The sequence below is a fragment of the Pteronotus mesoamericanus genome, unplaced genomic scaffold, assembly GCF_021234165.1.
Source record: "Pteronotus mesoamericanus isolate MK-2021 breed Mesoamerican mustached bat unplaced genomic scaffold, CSHL_Meso_final contig_647, whole genome shotgun sequence".
Lineage (NCBI taxonomy): Eukaryota > Metazoa > Chordata > Mammalia > Chiroptera > Mormoopidae > Pteronotus > Pteronotus mesoamericanus.
In genome coordinates, this window is record NW_026555227.1 from 159,904 (window position 1) to 180,379 (window position 20,476).

Sequence of the window (20,476 nt, forward strand, 5' to 3'; positions counted from 1 at the left end):
TCTATCATTGATTCGGTCCTAAAGTAGTATCCAGTACCAACTCTCCCTCCCCTGGAGGGGGCTACAAAGGACTGCCACTAAGTTTCTCTGGAAAATTGAAATACTATAAGGACTGGTGGCAACTGAAGAAACACCAAGGTGTTGGTCGGCCAGTGTATCATTAATCAATTCCATTTTAAATATATACAAGGTCTGTCTGGAAAAAGTTCAGCCATTGTTACTTTAATGAGAACAGTTTGCGCGACATCAATGTAACCTTGCGGCCAGGGAGAATGGACTGGAACGCGCATGCGTGAACAATGATGACTTCACTGTACTGGTTAGTAGACACCCTTGAGTGAACATGTGTGCTGTGTGGCCATAGCATTCAAAATGACCAAGCGAGTAGGGCAATGAATCTGCATCAAGTTTTGCGTTAAGCTTGAACATTCCTCCATGGAAACTCTTTGGATGATTCAGAAGGCCACAACTACGGGCAGCTGGTGATTGGCAGCTTCATGACGACAGTGCGCCCTCTCATTCATCACGTCTCGTGCAGACTTTTTGGCGAAACATCACCCAAGTGACTCAGCTCCCCTACAGCCCAGGTTTGATGCCCTGCGACTTTTGGCTTTCCCCAAAACTAAAATCACATTTGAAAGGGAAGAGATTTCAGACCATCGATGAGATTCAGAAAATAGAGCAGGGCAGCTGATGGCGATTGGGAGAACTGTGTGAGGCCCTAAAGTGCCTACTTTGAAGGGGACTGAGGTGTCACTGTCCTATGTACAGCGCTTCTTGTATCTTGTATCTTCTTCAATAAATGTCTTTTTCTATTACATGGCTGGACACCTTCTGGACAGACCTCATATATATAAAAATAGATTAAGAAACCTCAAAAAAAAAGTCTAAATAAAATATGACCTATTAACAGGCTATCAAAATGACAAGCACAATGATTTTATCAGGATATGACAAAATTTCTATAAAACAGCTTGCAGATAAAAAGAACCCAAAATAATGTAGTAACTATGAGAACTTTTATGTATGTAAAAATTTACATATACTATGAGCAGAGAGAGAACTGAGTGATATTACATAGCTTAGAGTGTCATGTTTATTGGGTTATTATAGTTCCTTAATAAACTATAAATCACTTTTTTAAAGTTGAGGAAATTTATGCACTTTTAGCTTTTGAAGACCCTCTACTGAATTCCCAAGGAAGATGTGTGAGGTGAACTAGTTTAACAAATCTTATCTTAAAGGAATAAGTTATGTTGTTTCAAAGAAAGTTAATGTATCTAAAATTCCTATTACTACTGCCTCCTACTACTACAGATCCATAATCCCTTATCCACTCTAATATTTCTGAATGAAATATAAAAATGTTCACTTTAAGCAAGGCAAATAGATTAAAATACAGGTCATGTTTTGATAGCTTTTTGAATTTCAATCAAGACAATGTGAATCCATACCACCACTGCTATTTGGTGACCTGACTTTCTAATGAAGCTTGACAAACTATTCCCCAAATATCTATGATTAGTTTCTCATTTTAGAGATGATTCACATCCTAAAGTGTCTAAAAGTATTATTTCGATAACAAATTCTTCAAAAGCCTCTTAAATTCATTCCTCTCCTATTGCCATTGCCACCACTCTACCCATGGCTCTCATGATTATTATTTCAATAGCCTCCTTGCTACCTCCCTGGCTTTAGTGCTTCTATCAATCCTATATACTGCTACTACAGAAAAATCCCATATGCATTTTGAATATTATCCTCTTATTCAAAGCCGGTGATGGCATCTCACTGCTTCAGAGAAGTTTTAAACTACTCTAACTGATATTTCTTAGCCTTCCACATCAGTGGTTCTCAAGGTACAATCCCTAGACCAGCAGCATCAGCAATAAATAAATATTAAATGCAAATTTATGCACTGGATTTTAATTATTCATTTTTCTGAGGTAGCTGTAGACTGAATTTTTAAAAAATAATTTACTACTTAATAATATACAGGATAAACTTTCTAAAAATAAAACCAATATCTGAGTTGAAAGGATTTACTGTTTAATAAAAAGTATTTTCCATCTTGACGGATAATTTAAACAAATTTATTTCGATCAAAAGTCATCTCCACAAAAACTGTTTCTATGTTGTCATTTTTAGAAGAATAAAATCATTTTATTTTGTAGATCTATTTCATAATAAATTCACAGAAGAAATGTGTATCGTTTGTGTTTCTGTGGACACCCAGCAATCACAATGCATAGCTATCAATTATATACATTAAAAAAAACTCTGTGTGAAACATATCAATAGTTCAAAGCCATGTTACCTGAACAACAATGTTAACTATTGTAATACTAAGCTCGCCAGCTTTCAGACCAGAAAAGAGACTGGACAGATAAATTATCTCTCACTGAAATAAAATTAAAACTCAGTATGCTTGAATTGCCTGGTCCTAAAACATGGAACAGGATGTTCTACATTACCTGGCAAACCGCTCCTTATCATTAGACATCTGATCATCATCACACCTGAAGGAGAAAAAAAGCAAAGCATTATGTTTGTTATATCCATTTCACTCTGAAGTGAAAACTAGAAAGGGGTAAAAATATTGAACAGAAAAGCATCATAAATCCATAGAGATAACAACAGTATTCCACAGAACTTTAAAAATCCATTACAAGATCAAGTTTCTGATGTCTCCTTTACTCTTACTTTATCAGACACCTCCCCCCCACCCAAAAAAAAACCAACCTGATGATCTTATGAAGGCACAGCTGTCAGCCCCACTCCAAGGTTTGGGATAGTTGTTTTTTTTTTTAAATTATGGCAAAGAACATAAAACTTACCATCTTAACCATTTTTAAGTGTACAGTTTAGTAGTGCTAACTATATTCACACTGCTGTGCAAAAGATCTCCGGAACTTTCTCATCTTTATTTGAAACTATACCCACTGAGCACTATCTTTCCATTCCAATCCCACACCACCACCTGCTCCTAATAACCATCATTTGACTTTCTGCTTTGCCAATTCTGACTGTGTTAGCTACCTTATAAAAGTAGAATCTTACAGTACAGCTGACCCTTGAACAACATAGGTTTGAACTGTGTGCATCCATGTATACACAGTTAAGAGGATCCATGCAGTTCAAACCTGTGTTGCTCAAGGGTCATCTCTTATTGGCGATCCACAGCTAAGAATCCACAGCTAGGAATCCACACGTGGAGAAGTCAGACGTACTCAAATTTTTGATTGTGCCAACAGACAGCGCCCTTAACCTCTGGATTTCCTTCTTTTTTAAGGCTGAATAATAGTCCTTCATTATGTGGGATGTATATATCACATTTCTTTACCTAGTAATCTGTCAATGGATATATGGGTTGCTTTCCACCTCTTGGCTATTGGGGAAAATGGAGCAAATAACAACAGTATGCAAATACCTCTCCAAGACCCTGCTTTCAATTCTTTTGAATGTATAACCAGAAGTGGGACTGTTAGATCATTTGGTAAGTCTGTTTTTAATTTTTTGAAGAAACTCCACACTGTTTTCCATAGTGGTTGCAGCAGTGTACATTCCCACTAACAGTTGCAGAAGAGTTTCAATTCCCCCACATCCTTCCCAACATTTGTTATTACTATTATTTTTTTATGGTGGCCATCCTAAGGGGCGCAAGGTGATATCTCATAGTTTCAATTTGCGTTTCTCCCATTAGTGGTATCAAACAGCTTTTCATTTGCTTTTTGGCCATTTGTATATCTTCTTCGTAGAAATGTCCATTCAAGTCCTTTGCCCATTTTTTACTTGTTTATTTTGTTGTTGTGCCATCATAGGAGTTCTTCACATAGTATTATCAAGGTTATATCTACTTGCAGAGTAACATCTACTTGACAAATAAAGGATCCCTATTTTTCTTAAGTATATTTTATTGATTACGCTATTATAGTTGTCCCACTTTTTTCCTCCCTTTTATCCCCCCCTGCCCTGTACCCACTTCCCTCCAGCATTCCCCCCACTACCCTTAGCTCATGTCCATGGGTTATACATAAGTTCTTTGGCTTCTCCATTTCTTACACTATTCTTAACTTTCCCCTGTCTATTTTGTACATACCAATCATGCTTCTTATACTCCCTGTACCTTTTCCTTTCTCCCCCTCCCCACTGATAACCCTCCATGTGATCTCCATGTCTGTGACTCTGTTCCTGTTCTAGTTGTTTACTTAGTTTGTTTTGGGGTGTTTTTTAGGTTCAGTTGTTGATAGTTATGAGTTTGTTGTCATTTAAGTGTTCATACTTTTGTTCTTCTTTTTCTTAGGTAAGTCCCTTTAACATTTCATATAATAAGGGCTTGGTGATGATGAACCCTAAAGGAGCCCTGTTTTTTAAAGAACTATTTTATTATGTAAGTGCCCAGATTTGATTTACTTAGTAGTTTATTAACTAAGTTTTAAAAGGTAATATATTTTGTTACAAAATTTTTAAATGGTTCAAAGTTACATGTAATGAAAATGCATCTTTCACTTCAGACCTTCAGAACTCTTCCCCTTAGACAACTATAGTTTCCAGTTTATTATCTTTCCAGAAATATTCATGTGTTTAAATGTGTGTGTGCATACACATGCATTCATAATATCCTTAGTTTTTTACACAAACAATGCTCATATTGTAAATTGTCTGCCACTGTTTAGTTTTATAATGCTTAGTTCTGTCAGTGACTTTTTTTTTTTAATGTTTAAAGTTAAGGCTTGTATTGCGAGCTACCCACTAGTTGCTGAATCTTTCAGAGAGAGAAAGAGAGAGAGAGAGATTTGCAACACATTTAAAAAAGGGTTAATAGTTTTTTGGGATTTTTTTAGGGAAAAAATTCTACAAACATTGAATCAAAAAATGGATAAAGAATATCAAAAAGTCATTTAAAGTTTTTTAAAAATAATAGAAATAGGCAAGAAATATATAAAAACAGGTTGTTTAAACAAATTATAAAGTAACAATTAAAATAACATCATTCTCACAATCAGATTAATAAATATTAAAAATATTGGTAATATCAAGTATTGGTGACTGTGAAAGGAACTGGCTATTCATAGACTCTTTTTCTTCATCTTCTTAAAGTAGTTCCTTTAGCATATCTTGCAATTCTGGTTTGGTGGAGGTGTATTCTTTTAGCTGTCTTTTTTCTGGGAAACTCCTTATTTTGCCTTCCATTTTAATTGAGAACCTTGCTGGGTAGAGCAAGCCTTTCTTAGAACCTTGGTTGCAAGCCTTTGCTTTTCATTACTTGGAATATTTCTTGCCATTCCCTTCTGGCTTGCAGTGTTTCTGTTGAGAAGTCAGCTGCTAGCTGTCCTGGGGCTCCCTTATATGTTACTACCTCTTTCTCCCTTGCTGCCTTTGCATTCTGTTTGTCTTTCATATTTGCCATTTTAATGATGATGATGAGTGGGCCTCATTGGGTTCTTCTTGACTGGGAGCCTCTGTGCTTCCTGGACTTTTTCCCTCTTCAAACTAGGGAAGTTTTCCATCATTACTTTTTCAAACAGGTTCTCTATCCCTTCCTCCTCCACACTTCTTCTTCTGGTAGCCCTATTACATGGATATTATTACATTTCAGGTTGCCCTGCATTTCCCTAAATGCCTCTTCATTCTTCTTGAGTCTTTTTTCATTTTCTTGCTCTTTCTGAGAGCTTTTTTCTACCTTATCCTCGAGCTTGCTGATTCAATCCTCTGCTTCATCTAGCCTGCTTTTAATTCCTTCTACTGTGTTCTTCAATTCAGAAATAGTATTCATTTCCTCTTGTCTCATTGATAGTTCCTATATCCTTTTTCATGCTAATATAATTTGCTGTAAGTCCCTCATAGTCTCCCTATAGTTTTTTGTAATTCTGTCTGAGCTCACTGAGCTCATTGAGCTTCCTTAGAACCACTGTTTTGAATTCAATATCTGATAGTTTACTTGCCTCTATTTCATTTAGTTCTCTTTCTGGGGATTCCTCCTTTCCCTTCGACTGGAGGGTGTTTCTTTGTCTTCCCATTATTTGTGAGACTCTTCTTTCTTGCTTCTGCTCCTTAAATTGATCTGTCTTGATTTCCTGACTTTGTGGTGTGAACTTCTATGGTAGGAGACCACTGTTTTTTCTTTCTGGATCTGCCTCTGATCCCCTTCAGATATTCTTAAAAATAATAGCCATGACTTGGCCACCATAAAGAATTATTTGCAAAATATTGGAGAAAATAATTCTACAGCTCTTGAGATAATGAGTTATCAGTAACTTTTCATTTCTGGGGAAGACAGACTTTTATCAAACTGTTTTACTGGGAATCCTCCAATTGTAAATCCTAAATTATAATGGTAGACACTCATATTAGAATTGTGTTGTGTATATGAATGAGATAGAGGATAACAACAAGTCTTATTTATACCTATCAATTATCTCTAGCCTTAAGTCATTGCCTTTATTTCCACAACATCTGGTAGTCATGGGTTTCAGCTGTGTGGGTCAACTTATATGTGGATTTTTTTCAATATACAGTTGGCTTTCCATATCCCTAGGTCTCACATCCGCGGATTCAAACAACCATGGATTGAAACGGTATTTTAGATCTGCAGTTTGGAGTCCACGGATGTGAAAGACTGAGAATATGCATTGCTCTATGCCATTTTATGTAAGAAACTCATAGTATCCATGAATTTAGGAATCCATAGAGAAGTCCTAGAATCAATCCCCTGTGGATACTGAGAGATGAATCAAGTTTTGGGAGAGTAGAAGTTATTTGAGGGCCATGGCTGTGGCTCAGTTAGTTGGAGCACCATTCTGTACACCAAAAAGTTGTGAGTTCGATTCCCAGTCAGGGCACATTCCTAGACTGCAGGTTCAATTCCTCGTCCAGGCATATAGAAGGCAATGGATCGATGTTTCTCTCCCACATCTCTCTCTCTCTTTCTCTCTCAAATCAATAAACACCTCCTCAGGTGAGGATTAAAAAAGAAGTCATGGATTTTCAACTGCATGGGGGTCACTGTCTCTAATTCCTATGTTGTTCCAAGGGTCAACTGCATATGCAAGTGTAGTAAGGTTCATTTGTGCCCTAGCTGGTGTGGCTCAGTTGGCTGAACACTGGCCTGCAAACAGAAAGATTGTAGGTTGGATTCCCAGTCAGGGCACATGCTCGGGTTGTGGCCAGGTCCCTGGTTGGGGGTGTGCAAGAAGCAACTGATCAATGTTTCTTTCACAACATCGATGTTTCTCTCCTTCCCTTCCCCTCTCTCTAGAAATAAATAAAATCTTTTATAAATAAATAAAATAAAAAGGTTCATTTGTCCTTTCCCCAGCCATTTAAAAAAACAAAAACAAAAACAAAAACCTGTCGCAATTCAGCTTACCAAGTGGGTAAGTATGCCTGAGACAGGCATTGCAAAATTTATTTGACCATTGATACATTTTTTAACAATTGGAATTTTCTATTCTGGTCTTGAGTGAAAGCCTTATTTGCACTGTATCTGTAAATCAACATTAAATCTTTTTGGTGCATGCCACTTTGTTTTTTTAATACTCACCTGAGAATACATGTATTGATTTTAGAGAGAGGGGGAAGGCAGAGAGAGAAACATAGATGTAAGAGAGAAACACCAATCACTTGCTTTCTGTATGCTACTTGACCAAGGATCACACTGTCAACTTAGGTATGTGCCCTGACTGGGAATCCAACCCACAACGTCTAACAAAATAGGCTACCTGGCCAGGGCTCGTACATGCTACTTTTGAAAGTTTTAACTTATTATGTCCTTTATTCATATTTTGTTATATTCTCCAGACAACATCTATTAAAATAATTTTTAAGAATGTCAAGGCTTTGAAACTCTACCCAAAATGTCAGAATTACTAGTATCTAGAATAGTGCTTCTCAAACTTGAATGCATGTACATACAGGGGTGGGTAAAAGCAGGTTTACAGATGTGAGTATGTGGAACACAGATTCTTACATTATTTATTAATTATTGTATTATTTTTCATTATTATTAACCTACTTTTGCCCACTCCTGTATTTTCAACTTTGGAAAGAAAAAAGGCAGATTACAGTCAAGGGTACCATCATTTCTTTAACTTTTATTGCATTCCTTACTTAAAAACAAAGCCAAGTAATGGGTCTCTGCAAGAACAAATATTTCTCCTCTCCAAAGGAACTCTGTCGACATACTGAAAAGTTCATTTTCTGTGCTCCGAAAGAGTCATTACTATAAATATAAGAGCCAAAAAAAAAAAAAAAAAAAGAGTCAAAAATATAAATTTCAACTCCTGCGCTGCAGGAGAAGTCAATGGGTATCAGAAGATGACCCACCAATGAATTACACTTCCCAGTATCTATTCCCTTGTGTAGGCCTCCACCCACATGGACTGAGACAGACATATGACTTGCTTTGGCCGCTGGAACATCAGCATATAGTCAATATAGAGCAGAGACTTGATAGGCATTTACTTATCATAAGGTATAATAAATCCTACAATCAAAAGAATAAGAATTTACCCTTTGGATTGTAGCCATCACCATGTAAAGAAACTCAACCTGACCTCTTATACTCCTCAAGGATAAAAAAACCCACAGAGATATCCAGCCATGTCAGCTGAGTCTAGTTGCCAGCTGACCAGCTAGATGAAGAGTCTTATAAGTAAGTCTAGGAAACATCAGCAGAATAACTACCCACCCAGCAAATCTACAGAATTCTGAGAAATAAGAAATTGTTGTTGTTAAGCCATACACACAGCAATAGATAACTGACACGGATGGTCTTATAAATTCTCTGCCCTCCCCTCAAAGAGCTCCTTCCTCTCCCAACTATTAACAGAATGTTTGAAAATTGTATGGGGTACAATATAATAGGAAATTTTAGTTTTAGGATGAAGCATTCCCTTAGATCTACAGGTGAAAACATTACAAGTAGACATATAAAGATCATAAACTAATTTTTAATATCAGAAATCTATAGTTTTTCAAAATCTTACCTCAAAAATTTACTGTTCCCTTCACCATCGTCATCAAAATCCAACCTGGGGAAAGCCAACAATAAACAGTGTAAGCCTATTGATAATACAGAACATTAAGAAATTAAAATTTGTCAACCCATAAGCTACTTGAACACCCACCCAAAGGAAAAAGGAAAGAGGAAGTAGACAGAAGTCAAACAGAGCTATGGTTTACCTCTTCCACGTTGCACTAAAGTGAACAAGAAATTGGGCAATCAAAAAGAGTACCTACTGCTACCTGACATTTATTTTCCCAGTGTAGCAGTCAACCTTTGCCAAAGTTTTACATCAGAGTACAACCTCTACAAAAGGAATCCACTAAAAAAAATAAATTAATATGAATAATTCACTTCCATTTTTCTTTTCTATAATCTACTCTAGGCTGTGTTACCAGCTTTCTGAAACATCTTTCAAAACAGTGATATTTACATGAGGGTGATTAAGACCTCAGAAAGTTGTTAAATACTGGCTTTTCCTTTTGTTTTTCTACTAAACATATAACATACGTTAACTCAAGACATTCTGCTTAGATGAGGTGAAAACAGGAGATTTGCCTTCAAAGGACTTTTTGTATATACAAATACAAATATAAAACAAGTGAGAATGGGAAAGTGCTGTGTGAGGAGCATAATCAATATGCTATAGCTGTTCCATGAAAGCAGAGGTGACTTTCATTCCAGGGAATCAGGGAAGATTATAAGTAACAAGGTAAACCAATTTCCCATTAACCTCTGTACTCTACTAAACTTAAACATTACTCACATTACCACCTTAACACAGTGATCTCATCGCATCTATACAAGTGTGACAACCTGGTATTATGGAACAATATATGAGGTCTTTCCAGAGGTATCCAGCCATGTAACATGAAAAACAGAGACACTTATTGAAGAAGATACAAGATACAAGAAGCGCTGTACATAGGACAGTGACGCCTCAGTCCCCTTCAAAGTAGGCACTTTAGGGCCTCACACAGTTCTCCCAATCGCCATCAGCTGCCCTGCTCTATTTTCTGAATCTCATCGATGGTCTGAAATCTCTTCCCTTTCAAATGTGATTTTAGTTTTGGGGAAAGCCAAAAGTCACAGGGCATCAAACCTGGGCTGTAGGGGAGCTGAGTCACTTGGGCGATTTGATGTTTCGCCAAAAAGTCTGCACGAGACGTGATGAATGAGAGGGCGCACTGTCGTCATGAAGCTGCCAATCACCAGCTGCCCGTAGTTGTGGCCTTCTGAATCATCCAAAGAGTTTCCATGGAGGAATGTTCAAGCTTAACGCAAAACTTGATGCAGATTCATTGCCCTACTCGCTTGGTCATTTTGAATGCTATGGCCACACAGCACACACGTTCACTCAAGCGCGTCTACCACCCCCCCCGCTGACTAGTACAGTGAAGTCGTCATTGTTCATGCATGCGCGTTCCAGGTTACACTGATGTCTCGCAAACTGTTCTCATTAAAGTAACAATGGCTGAACCTTTTCCAGACAGACCTCGTATAATAAACTTTCTTTTCATATTGTCCCATATTCTATGTATATACAATTTTTAATAATTACATAAAGGGATTACTTAATTCCTATTTTGGGACATTAAAGTTATCTTGAAGATTTTGCTATTATAAGTAATGCTCAATGAATATCTTTGTACATATTTTTTTTCTCTATTCCAAGTTAGGATAGATTCTTAGAAATGTAGTTATTGGGTAGATTTTAACAGGTGTTCAGGGCCTACAGGGTGGAAGAGGAACAAACACTTTCAGGACTGATACTACATACATATACTTGTATAGCCATTACCCTGTTTAAGAGAGTGGGTTCCAAAGCTAATCTCCCAAGGTTCATATCACAGATCTTCCATTTACTTTAGAACCCTGAGTAAGCTTTATTCATCCTATGTCTCAGAAAATAAGTTAAATACGTAAAGCCCTTGGAGACACAGCAAGTTTTAATATGTTACTCATGTTACCATCTTCACCCAGGAATCACTCTTGCATTACTATTGATGGGATAAAACTTAAAAGACTAGCTATAATATCAACTACACAATTTTTAAAAAGAAAAGAAAGAAAAAGAAAGGAAAGTTTAATACCAAAAAATGGATTAAAATAGTGCCCATGCTTCCAGGCCAGTCCAAATCAATCTCCTTTCTAAAGTCTTTCCCAATCTTTACCAACCAACTGTATTATTCCCATACTGTGAAACTCACAGCACTGTATTTGTTCCTTTCTTAGGAAACTTGGCATAGTCTATCTTGTATTATAGTTACGTTTGTAATGATGATCCCTGTCAGAAGACAAGCAAGTTAAAGACAACGACTGTGTCTTACATATCTTTGTATCCTACTAGCAATCAGCACAATGCCTTACACTAATCAGGCATTTCATAAATACTTCTGGAAGTGAATAAACTCTGCATTCCAAATCAAGCAACATATCAATAACTTAGGGGAGAAATACTCTAGTGTTCAGCATTCTCTAAATTCATAAACGTAAAAAGTGTGCCCTGACCATCTGGCTTAGTTTACTGGGCATTGTCCCGCAAAGCAGAAGGTCACCAGTTCGATTCCCAGTCAGGGCACATGCCTAGCTTGTGGGTTCCCCTGGTGGGGGCATGTGAGAGGCAACCAATCGATGTTTCTCTCCCTCACTTCCTCCCTCCCTTTCCCTCTCTCTAAAAATAAATAAATAAAATCTTTTTTAAAAAGAAAAAGGAAACTAAGACAAAAACACCAGTTCTAGCCCTGGCTAGGTAGCTCAGTTGGTTAGATCATCAACTGGATATGCCAAGGTTGCAGGTTCGATTCCCAGTCAGGGCACACACAACGATCAACCAATGAATGCATAAACAAATAGAACAACAAATTAGTGCCTCCCCCCTCCTTACTCTAAAAATCAATAAATAAAATTCTTTTTAAAAATTTAAAAGAAAAACATCAATTCTACACTGAGAAAAACTAAGGGACTAAAAAGAGTTGTTTGAGAGTAGTATAGTAAGTAACCAGTTGAAGTGAGAGGGTTAGGAATGGCCAAGAAGGTTCAGCAACAAAGTAAGTCAGGTTAGTTATTAGGAGAGACATTCATGACACTGTATACCCTAAACTCACCCTGGCCGCCGCTTAATAGGCCTCTGGACAATGGCTCCTCCACCTTGAATCCCAGGCCCAGGGTTTCCAGAGGCAATGGCTGGACCCAGTGATGGTACATCTGATGTCATTTCTGTCAGTGAAAAATGGAAATACACATTTAAGAAAGATGGTCCTTGCTTACCATCACCATCATCAAGCTGGCCAAAAGAAAGTCTCAAGCTATAGATAAAAAGCACAGTAGTTTGCTATAAAACACAAATGCTCATATCCAGATTGCTCTTCTTGAATTCTTACACCTGTAAGACTTCTCTATACTTCAGTTCCTCCCACTTCAAAAAAGTCTGGAAGAGGAAGTACCATACGTATTTTTCAGCCTTCACTTTTAAAAACTTGTTAATAGTTACAAACTATTAATCTAAAACATACTCACACAAATTGGTTTAAACATTGCACTTACGCAACAAATCTATAACTTAGCCTCTTTTGTTTTATTAAGAAAATACAGAAAATCCAAAAAATGAAAATCACATAAATTCTGATAATCAAAAAAATTATAGCCCTGGCTGGTGTGGCTTAATGGATAGAGCACTGGCCTGTGAACCAAAGGGTCACTGGTCCAATTCCCAATCAGGGCACATGCCTGGGTTGCAGGCAACCACACATTGATGCTTCTCTCCTTCTCTTTCTCCCTCCCTCTGCTCTGTCTAAAAATGAATAAAATCTTTAAAAATATTATATAGTACTAAAACTGTAAGTCCCTCATTATGTCTCCCTTTCCTGCCCCCTTTATCCCTCTCCTCTCCTTCCAATTCAATCTCACCCCAAGAAAGAAACACTGTTAACAGTTAAACTCACCTTATCTCTTATTTTTCCCTCAGATTATACATATCTATCTCTTTTATCAAAAACAGGCACATTTTTTTCTTAATAAAAAGGGAATTCTATCTGCAACTTGCTTTTGTCTTTTAAATATACATCACAGATATCCACACACATAAACACAATGATACATATATCTCATTCTTTTTTTGATTCTGATTGTATAAATATACTATATGTTATTCTATTTTTATTTTTTTTTTACTTTTTTTACTATTATAAATAATGGTCCAAGGACATTTACATATACAACTTTAAATTCTCTTTTGCCATTTTAGGATAGATTCCTAGAGATGGAATTCCCTGTGTCCAAGTATATAAGCATTTAAAATATTGATGGGTACTGCTAAATTACATTCCAAGAAAGCTGCTATTATTTATCCTCCCACTAACAGAATAAGAGAGTACCTATTTCCTTCACCAGCACTGGATATTATACTTTTTCATTTTACCAAACCTGGCAGATTAAAATGGTCCATTATTATGCCTGCAACCTATATAATTTTATTAACCCAATAAATTCAATTAAAAAATACATTATTTGTTTTAATTTGCATTATTTCTTTTGATATTAGTCATCTGAAATCAATGAGTTGACTCCATATCTTTTAATATTTTGATGCTGAATATGGACTTTTTCTAATGAATTTATAGGATCAATATATAAGATATTGAGTCCTTTGCCTATTATGCATTTCAAGCAACTATACAAATTTTGCATTTTTTAAAAGATTTTATTTCTTTCTTTTTAGAGAGCAGAGAAGGGAGGAGAAAGAGGGAAAAAAACATCGATTTGCAAAAGATACATCAATCAGTTGCCTCTCACACGTCCCCAATTGGGGAACCTTGCCCACAACCCAGGTGTGTGCCCTGACTGGGAATTGAATTAGAGAGCTTTTGGGTCGCAGGCCGGCACTTAGTCCACTAAGCCACACCAGCCAGGGCAAAATTTTGCATTTTTATGTTGTTGAGTTTATCACTGTTTTCCTAAGTAATTCCTGGATTTCTGTCTTGTTCAGGAAAGCTTCCCAATCTCCAGATTATTTCCATATTTTCTTAGACTTTTGTTTTTCATATTTAGATTTTTAATCCATCTGGAATTTACTAACCTATATCTACCTAGCATAAAATAGGATTCGATTTTCTCCCAAATGTATAGCTTCTATTATTTCCTGAATAGTCCATACTTGCCTCACTTATCTGAAGTGATTTCCTTTTTTATACTTTTAGTGTCTCGATAATTGATCTCTTTCTATACTTTTATTCTGTATTAATGTATTTTCCTGCTCTTATGTCAATACTCAGTACTTTTGATTTAAAGTACCTTTTTAATTCTCAAATAGGAACGTGCTCTATTCCTCATTAATTTATTTTACAAAATTTTCTTATTAAATGTCACATACAGGGTCTGTCTGGAAAAAGTTCAACCATTGTTACTTTAATGAGAACAGTTTGCGAGACATTAGTGTAACCTGGCTGCCAGGGAGAATGGACTGGAATGCGCATGCATGAACAATGACGACTTCACTGTACTGGTTAGTAGACACCCTTGAGTGAACATGTGTGCTGTGTGGCCATAGCATTCAAAATGACCAAGCGAGTAGGGCAATGAATCTGCATCAAGTTTTGCGTTAAGCTTGAACATTCCTCCATGGAAACTCTTTGGATGATTCAGAAGGCCACAACTACGGGCAGCTGGTGATTGGCAGCTTCATGACGACAGTGCGCCCTCTCATTCATCACGTCTCGTGCAGACTTTTTGGCGAAACATCAAATCGCCCAAGTGACTCAGCTCCCCTACAGCCCAGGTTTGATGCCCTGTGACTTTTGGCTTTCCCCAAAACTAAAATCACATTTGAAAGGGAAGAGATTTCAGACCATCGATGAGATTCAGAAAATAGAGCAGGGCAGCTGATGGCGATTGGGAGAACTGTGTGATGCCCTAAAGTGCCTACTTTGAAGGGGACTGAGGCGTCACTGTCCTATGTACAGCGCTTCTTGTATCTTGTATCTTCCTCAATAAGTGTCTCTGTTTTTCATGTTACATGGCTGGATACCTTCTGGAAAGACCTCTTACTTATTTCTGCTTATGGTACAATGGAGTAGATGTACTTTTCCATATTCATCCCGTTAAATACAACTAAATCTGAAAAATATGCATAAAACAAACATAAGAAGAGTCTAAAAGGTGAAGAGAAAGCAGTTGAGTTAGGGCCCACAGGACCTGGACAACAATATGGTGATGGGTCCCCCTGGGTTTTCTTTTTTCCTCATTTATCCTAGACACAAGGCTGAAAAAGTCAGCCACCTGGCAACATGAAAGGGAACAGATTAAAAACAGCCTCCCACCTAAAGCTTGCTCTCTCTAGCCACAGGACCAGGAAAAGAGCAACTTACCAAGACAGAAAATTCTTAGGTAACAACTACCCAACACCAGCTGAACACTGCAGGAAAATTATAACCCCAGTTTCACCCTGCCAGCAAAGGTTAAGTGGAGAGGCAAAAACATCCATCTTTGTAAGGCTGTAACAAGGTAAACTAAAATTCCTTCTGGGATAGTGTCAGAGATCCCACTAGTTGGAAATGAAAACCTGTCTGACACAGTGTCAGTGGAGACCATGTGAGGAGATGTAACTCCCATGCCTATCCAGTAGTAAGAAGACTTCACACCTATGGTGTCAACAACAGCCGAGTGGGGAACCTGGAATTCTATCTTTACCCAGCAATAACGAGGCAGCACTCCCCCCACCCTAATGTAGTGTCAGTAAAAGCCAGCTAAAACAAGTTTAAACAAGCTCCAATATCACATAACATTAACATAAAAATATCCAGGCTTCATTTGTTAAAAAATTACTTATCATACCAAGAACCGGGATGATCTCAAATTGAATGAAAAATAACCACCAACAGATGCCAACAACATGACACAGATGTTAGAAATATCAAAGATTTTAAAACCAGCCATGATAAAAATGCTTCAACAAGCACTTACGCAGTTGAAACAAATGAAAAACTAGAAAGCCTCAGCAAAGAAATAGTCTCAACAAAGAAACAGGAAATATAAAGAAGAATGAGAGAAAAATGTTAGAACTAAAACATAATAAAATAAAAAGGGGATGGGCTGAACAGCAAAAATGAGGAACAAAGAAAACAATCAGTGAAATGGAAGAAAGAACACTAGAAATTACCCATTCTGAACAGAGAGAAAATAGGCTGGGAAAGAAAATATACAGAAAAATATTAACAGTCTCAGGGACCTGTGTAACTATAACAAAAAATCTAACATTTGTCATTAAGAGTCCTGGAAAGGAAGGAGAAAAAAGAAAAGGCTGAAAATAACATCTGAAATATCCCAAATTTGCAGAGATATAACCTACAGATTCAAGAAATTGGCTAAACCTGAAAAGGATAAACCTAAAAAAACCCATTCCAACATACATTACAATTAAACTTACAAAAACTGTTCTAGCTGGGTGACTTGGGTGGTAGGAGTGTCGATCCCAAGCACCAAAAAAGGTTGTGGGTTCAATCCTGGGTCAGGGTGCATATGGGTGGCAACTGATCAATGTTTCTCTCTCACTTTTAACGTTCTCTCTCCCCCGCCAAACCTCCCACCTCTCTCTACAGAATCAATAAACATATCCTAGAGTGAGGCTTTAAAAAAATAGACAAACTCTGAAAACTAAAACCAAAGAAAACTTTTTAAGTTGCTACAGAAAAATGACACCTTACTTACAGAGAAAAAAACAATTCAAGTGACAACAGATTTTTCATCAGAAACCATGGAGGCCAACTTAGTGGTTCCAGTCTAGGAAAACAGATCTTACAGGACAAAGCAGTATGTTGGTGGCTGTTAATAGAGTAGTGATAGCTTCGTCTGTTTAGGAAAATAAATGGGCTTAGCCAAAGAGGTTAAAACAAGTTAGTTATCCCATGTATTAACACAAACTGTGTCTTGGATACAGTTGTATTTAATGCTTAATGATCTCCTAGCCTTTCCAGTTCAGGCATTTTTTTGAGAGACCTTTGTTCCCATATGAGGGGGTTTTGTTGTCAGGTTTTTGTGGGTTATTTGCCTCTTCCCATCCCTGTGCTTTGCAGGTAGGCAGATATGATTCAAAACTATGTTCTAATGTGTTTCTTGTAGTAGTCATTGGTTTGTGGTAATAAGTTATGTTTTCCCAGTAAAGTGGAGATGTTAATCCATGAGAGAAGCTAAATTATTAGAATTCTTTGACTGGAAAATTTAGCTTTGCATTTTGTTGCTGTTTCCTGAAAATAACTTGGAAATACTCCTGAGTTGTCCCATCTACTGCTTTGATTCCTTGGATCCCACCCATTCCTTCAATGTAAGAAAAAACAAGTCATTGTTACAGCTGCCCTTTTGTAAGGAGCCCTCTTCCCAAATAAAACAATAAAAACAAAACAAAACAAACAAACAAAAAAAGAAACTATGGAGGCCAAAAGACAGTGGCACAATATTTTTTAAGTCCTAAAAGAAAGGAACTGCCAACCTTGTAATTCTATACCGAGTTAAAGGGAAATCCACATTCTCTGATGAAGAAATACTAAGAAAAATTTGTCACCAGACCTATCCTAAAAGAATGGCTACACAAAGTTCTCTAAACAGAAAGGAAATTATAAAAGAAGAAATTTTGGGACATGAAAGAAGAACACAGTATGCAAAAATATAGATAAAGTCAATAAGCTTTCCTTCTTTTGAGTTTTCTAAATTATGTTTCATGGTTGAAGCAAAAGTTAAAATGATGATGTTTCTAAATATATACAAAGAAAACACTTAAGACAATGAAATTACATATGGGGAGAGTAAAGGCATGTAAAGAGAGTTAAGATTTCAACACTTAAACTGGTAAAATGAAAACACCAATAGACACGACAATTTAGGTGTATATAATGTAATGCCCACTACAGCAATTACAAAAGCTATACAAGGAGATACACTAACAAATATTACAGATAAGTCAAAATAGAATTCTAAAAAATATTCAAATAATCTACAGGAAAGAAAAAAATGGAGAAACAAAGACCAAAACAAACAGAAAATAAAAAAATAAAATGACGGACTTAAACCCAAACATAGCATAATTTTATTAAATGTTAATGACCTAAATAATTTTATTAAATGCAAATGGTCTAAATACCGATCAACAACAGATAGCTAGGCAGAGCAAATTAAAAACATGACCCAACTATATGCTGTCTACAAGAAACTCACTTCAAATATAACAGTAGAAGCAGGTTGAAAGTAAAAAAAAATGGAAAAAGATGTATCATGTAACCATGAATCAAAGGAAAGCAAGAGTGGCTATATTAATAATAATCAGATAAAGGAAACTCGAGAGCAAATAAAATTACCAGAGAACAAAGCAGGAATTAAATAATAAGGATTCAATCCACCATGAAGACACCTGCTATATATACACTGAAAAAAAAAAAAAAGCTACAAAATATGTTAAATAAAAACTGATAGTACAGAAAGGAGAAAATAATTTTAGCTGGAGACATCAACACCACTCTCAAAAATTGGAACAATTAGAAAATCAGCAAAAATATAGAAGATTTCAACATTATTAATATATAATTAACATTTATAGACACCCCACGCAAGAGACACAAATTCTTTTTAAGTGTCCCCAGTACATATACCAAGATAGACCATATTCTAAGCCATTAAACAAACATCAACAAATTAAAAAGACCTGAAATCATAGATTGTATTCTCCAACTACAATGGAATCAAACTAGACATAAAAAACAGAAAAATATAGGGAAACTATACACTTGGACACTAAGCAACACACTTCTAAAGAATCAATGAATCAAAGAGGAAATCTTAGAGGAAATAAAAAATACCCTGAACTAAAATGCAAATGAAAATACAAGTTAGCAAATTTTCTGGCACACAGCAAAAGCTGTACTCAAGAGAAAATTTTATAGCACTACAATGCTTACATTGGAAAAGAGGAAAATTCAAATCAATCATCTAAGCTTCCACATGTAGAACATAGAAAAGGAACAAAATAAATGCAAAGCAAGCAAAAGGAAGAAAATAATAAAGAACATAAATCAATAAGCCCTGGCTGGTGTGGCTCAATGGATTGAGCACCAGCTTGCAAACCAAAGGGTCACCGGTTCGATTCCCAGTCTATGGCACATGCCTGGCCTGCAACCCAGGTCCTCCACCGTGGGTGCGTGAGAGGTAACCACACATTGATGTTTCTCTCCCTCTCTCTCTCCCCTCCCCTCTCTAAAAATAAATTAAATTAAAAATAAACAGAACATAAGTCAATAAATTTGAAAACAGAAAAACAATAAAGAAAATAAAGAGTTGGTTCTTTAAACAGATCAATAAAATTGACAAACTTTTAGCAAGAAAACAGAAGACAAACTACCATTATCAGGAATAAAAACATAAAAATTACTACAAACCCTCAAGAAAGAATAACTGACACACATAAAATTGGACACCTAAGACAAAATGAACCAATTCCCTAAAAAAATACAAACTAAACCAACTCACCCAATACAATACAGGTAACTATTAGAAAATTAAGTTCATAATTGAAAAACTCTCAAAAAAGAAATTTCCAGGTCCAGATGACTTCACTAGAGAATTCCACTAAACATTTAAAGAATTAATTCCAATTCTACATAATCTTCCCCAGAAACTCATTGAGGAAAGGGACACTTACCAATTCATTTTATGAAACTAATATTACCCTGATACCAAAGTCAGACAAAGACACAGCAAAACTAAAACAAAAAAACTATAGATCAAGTCCTTATGAAAACATACAAAAATTCTTAAAATATTAGCAAATAGAACTTAGCCATATGCAAAAAAAGTATACAATATAATCAAGTGTGATTTATTTTAGGGAAGCACACTGGTTCAATATTTGAAAATCAATCAATATAGTTCATCATATTAACAGGTTCAAGAAGTAAAATAACATAATCATATCAACAAATACACAAAAGCATTTGACAAAATTCAATGCCAATTCCTGATAAAAACTCAGGAAAAAAGAGAGTGATATGTCCTCCACCTGATAAAAGCAGCTACCACCAAAAAATAAAAATAAAAATAAAAGTCCTAGAGCTATTTTTTTTAAAAGATTTAACATAGTCTGAGTTTTAACATTGAAAATTATAGGGGGGCAGGAAAGGGGGCAGCAGGGTCACAGTGGCAAGAGAGGTCCCCCAGAGGGCCAACAGGAAAAAAAGAAAACTACATATAAACTATACCAAGTGTAAAGACTGATATATCTTCTTAACAGGCTCCCTTTTTGTACTCTTGTCCCTACAGGCATTCTTTTTTTTCCCCCAATTACATTTGACATCAATATTATATTAGTTTGAAGTGTACAACATAGTGATTAGATGTTTATATATCTTACTAAATAATCATCCTGGTAAGTCTAGTATCCACCTGACACCATACACAGTTATTACAATATTATCAACTATAGTCCTTACGATG

General features: G+C 36.2%; 1 protein-coding gene across 2 annotated transcripts in view; it reads right to left on the reverse strand.

Annotated features, from left to right (window-relative positions):
• ARNT (aryl hydrocarbon receptor nuclear translocator) overlaps positions 1-15,407 on the reverse strand; it is a 42,307-nt gene extending 26,900 nt beyond the window's left edge. Inside the window, exons 1-4 of one of the 2 annotated variants that reach the window (XM_054580981.1) lie at positions 14,928-15,407; positions 12,112-12,223; positions 8,988-9,032; positions 2,475-2,519 (exon numbers count right to left, since the gene is read on the reverse strand). In XM_054580981.1, the coding sequence (XP_054436956.1) occupies positions 2,475-2,519; positions 8,988-9,032; positions 12,112-12,221 (200 nt within the window). In that variant the 5' untranslated portion in view covers positions 12,222-12,223; positions 14,928-15,407. Of the gene's footprint in view, positions 1-2,474; positions 2,520-8,987; positions 9,064-10,216; positions 10,220-12,111; positions 12,224-14,927 lie in introns of those variants that run through there. The other variant, XM_054580982.1, reaches the window with a different exon arrangement.
• Between the last annotated feature and the right edge of the window lie 5,069 nt (positions 15,408-20,476).